The sequence below is a fragment of the Aplysia californica genome, unplaced genomic scaffold (genome assembly GCF_000002075.1).
Source record: "Aplysia californica isolate F4 #8 unplaced genomic scaffold, AplCal3.0 scaffold00583, whole genome shotgun sequence".
Taxonomy (NCBI): domain Eukaryota; kingdom Metazoa; phylum Mollusca; class Gastropoda; order Aplysiida; family Aplysiidae; genus Aplysia; species Aplysia californica.
Genome location: NW_004797853.1, coordinates 295997 through 299683, shown reverse-complemented (window position 1 = coordinate 299683; position 3687 = coordinate 295997). Strand labels below are relative to the sequence as shown.

The 3687-nt window shown below is 40.5% G+C and overlaps 1 protein-coding gene across 1 annotated transcript in view; it reads right to left on the bottom strand.

The window, feature by feature from the left end:
* The window catches only part of LOC101859197, a gene marked incomplete at its 3' end in the record, with an annotated part of 44607 nt that overhangs the window by 2683 nt on the left and 38237 nt on the right, over nucleotides 1–3687 (bottom strand). The window contains 2 exon segments of the mRNA XM_005107175.3: nucleotides 74–274; nucleotides 1552–1659. Of these exon segments, the coding sequence (XP_005107232.1) occupies nucleotides 74–274; nucleotides 1552–1659 (309 nt within the window).

Sequence of the window (3687 nt, the reverse complement as noted above, 5' to 3'; positions counted from 1 at the left end):
ACACACACACACACACACACAAATACACCCCCCAACACACAAACACACACACACACATCCCACAAACACTAACCTTCCTGCACAGAAAACACCAGGACACTCCCCCCGCCCTCCTGGCGACGTTGGCGCACCGGGTTATCCTTGTCCAAAGCTTTCCAGACGGCCCTGGCGTGAGGGGCACCAACATTCTTCAGTCTGCACGTGCACTCGCCCACCTGGCCCAGGTACAGCACGTCCGGGCAGTCAGAGGTGCCAAGTCTGAGCTCAGGTGGAGCTGAGAACAGAAGGCATTCGGATTTGTTCTTTTATTATATTATTACTAGCTGTGTACCCGTTCGATGAACGGACTCAAAAGAATCGATCGTCAGGTCATTGTGAGATCAGTGCACACGCTTTTTGTGAACCGAAGTTTCACTTGTTCACAATGGCGTCTTAGAAGACAGACTTTCCCAAGATTTTATCTAAACGATACTAACCAACTACACTGAACTCAGACTTCTTACTATAACTTTGTACCCGTTAAATGATTCTGAATCACCGTTAATTTTTTTTTTCAAATTTTAAAGTTATGGGGTTCGGAAGTTTTAGGCTACCAAAGTGACAAAATTTCACAAATATAATATAGATTATCCTAACTATTTTTGCACACGACTAGTTTTAACGTCCAACAGAAAACTGTAGTTAGAGTCTAGCCAATACAATGTTGTTTGTAAAGTTTCAGACTCAGATAAAAAAAAGTAGAAATTCCAAAAAAACCCACCCAAATTTAAAATAAAATAAAAAGAATAATATCTAACAATGAAATTGTAACGACCGACATAACAATAGTTTGTTGGTTGTTACTACTAAACATACAGAAAAGTAAATAGATCATGTTTAATTAACACAGTGAGCGGAACGACCGACATGAAAGCATAGAACAGACATTTCCGTGTCGCCGTTTCCCCACTTTTTAAACCGCCACTACCAACATCACCACCATCAAATCAAGAAGTACTGCCTGTACCATCACAGCGGCCACCATCACTCAGCAACAAAAACAAAAACAATTATAAAAATAACCAAAACATGAGTGTAACAATCACAACAACAACAATAGCAGCTATAACAACAACGACCATAACAACAACAACAATAATAACAACAACGACAATAACATCAACACCACCAATAACAATAGCGACAATAGCAACAACAATAAAAACAATAGTAACAATAATAACAACAACGACAAAAACAATAACAACAATTATAACAACAACGACAATAACATCAACACCACCAATAACAATAGCGACAATAGCAACAACAATTATAATAAAAACGAAGGCGACAAAGTAACAAAAATAGTAACAACGACCAAAAAACGACCGTTACATTCACAACAGCAATAACTACAGCAACAACAACAACAACAACGACAATAATAACAACAACAACAAGGATAACAACAACGACAATAACAACAACGGCAGCAAAGTAACAACAATAATATCCGAAATAAACCAAAAACCCCCCCCAAAACAAAAACAAAAAGGAAACACAACTCACTTGAAACTGGCACAATCAGCTGGTCTTCAGTCTTTGTGAATTGGGGTAAAACATCCACGAGTGAGTTGGTCCCCTGGCATATGTATACCTGCTTCTCCTCATTCAAGTCTAAGGAGACGGAAATTAAAAACCACATACGAATATTTCAATAAGCGTTTTACGGCACTTGCAACACGATTAGGTGGTATAAGTGTCGAAGATTGGAGGTGTCACAGAAGAGTAAGAAATACGAGAAAGAGGGAGGAGAGAAAAGGAAGATGGTTGTTTGATAGGGAAGAAGGAACAAACCACAGCAGAGCATCCGCCAACCACCCGCTCACATACAAATTCCACAACGTGTGTTTATTTTGTTTGAGTAAAGATATGTTATGCACGTCGACACAATAACGGCCTTAGAGAGCAGAGTAATAACAGGGGCTCTTGTGGCCAAGAGGTTAAGGTCTTCGCCTCTCATTCAAAGGTCCCGGTTCGAATCCGTGGAACGAAGGAAAACATTTCTTCCCTAAAAGTGTCTATTTTCACCTCCTTTCCTGCTCCCTAGCAATGCTCTGTCGATTGCTTTCATCTCCATTTTGTGCCTCCACCGCATCACCTCCTTTGCCCCCTCATCTGGGCTCCTCGCTTTTTCTGTAGCCTTTCTACTGCTTCTCCTTGGCTCCTTCTTACTGTTGTCTTTCAGCCACACCACTGATCTTCTGGTAGGAAAGATCTACACCTAGCCTTCTCGGAAAAGAGCGAAAAATCTCCGAGGGCCGTGTGCAAGTTGTGCACGTTAAAGATCCCCTGGAGGTATAAAATCGATAAGAGTAGCCTTCTGACGCCACCCGGGCAATATTCAAAATTTGTTACCAACTGAAATTTCTTTTTTAATAGTAAAAAAAAAAAGGAATAACGCAAGAAGGACTGACAGAGGGAAAAGAAGAGAGGGGTTCCTTCCAACAAAGGAAGTCAAAGGGGAATGAGTGATGTGAAAGTGAAAGGGATTGTGAAGCGAGTGATTTGAAAATGGGGAAATGGTACAGGTTTAACCTCATTATCAACTCTATTAGTTTAGTTAAGACGCGGGATCTCCGAGGTTAAACACCCCCCCCCCCCACTAAACCAGGGCAGTGCTCCCAGAGACCTAGTGATGTAAATGAGACAGAACAGCTAGGGCCAGTCCCCAAATCTGACCAATCCAGTGGCAACAGGAACTGCGCCGGTAAACTTAAACAAACATGGCTGATCCTAAGAACACACTGTAAATGGTGTGCTGCAATAAACTGCACTTATTTAAAAAAAACCAGACGACCTGAATTAGCTTTTTTTTTGCTTTTTTTTGTTCGCTAAAGACCCTGGAAGGTAAGTCAATTTGTGGATAAGTAGATAAAGCTTAAATAGCGCATTATTCAGTTAAAATTTGTTTCAAAACACACACACCTTTGTATTCACCATGACTGAAAGCGTGTGTTGTAACTTGAGCACTCCCGATTGCGGTCCCCATTACACTTAGTGCCCATTTAGTACGGTTCTTATTTAGGTCTAAACTGAATTAAAATCATATCTAGCCTAACCTAGATCTAGATCTAGACTTTAGATATCTAGATCTAGATTACACCTAGCGATAAATTGTCTAGGCTATCTAGAATCTAGATTCATTTCCACAATGGCCGTCAAGCAAACAAACGGGTCCACAATTATACAGGAGTGCCGTAACTTGTGTTTTAAGTAGATCTAGATATAGATTCTAGATATAGATAGGGCCTAGATCTATTACAAATGTAGGTTTTAGATCTAGTCTTCCTCGCATCTGGAGATAGCTTCTTTGGTTTAGATTTATCTAGATCTAGATCTAATTCAGTGCTCGTCTCCCAGTCAAAATCTAGAAAACAATGCATACTATGTTTTTAGATCTAGATTCTTTGGCACAGATATGGTGAGTTGTATATAAATCACTCTTGTTCTTTCTTTCTCTCTCCATTTTTCTCTCTCCTTCTCTTTTCCTCGTCTAGTAGTAGTAGACGCCAAAACTCCGGAAAGGAGTGTGACCGCCACATGTCGTTGCATATGTTTAGTAGGAGTGTAAGAGTTTCTGAGGGTAAGTGTCTAATGATCTTGTTGTGGATATCATCCGGTCCCGGGGCTGTATCGCCCAGG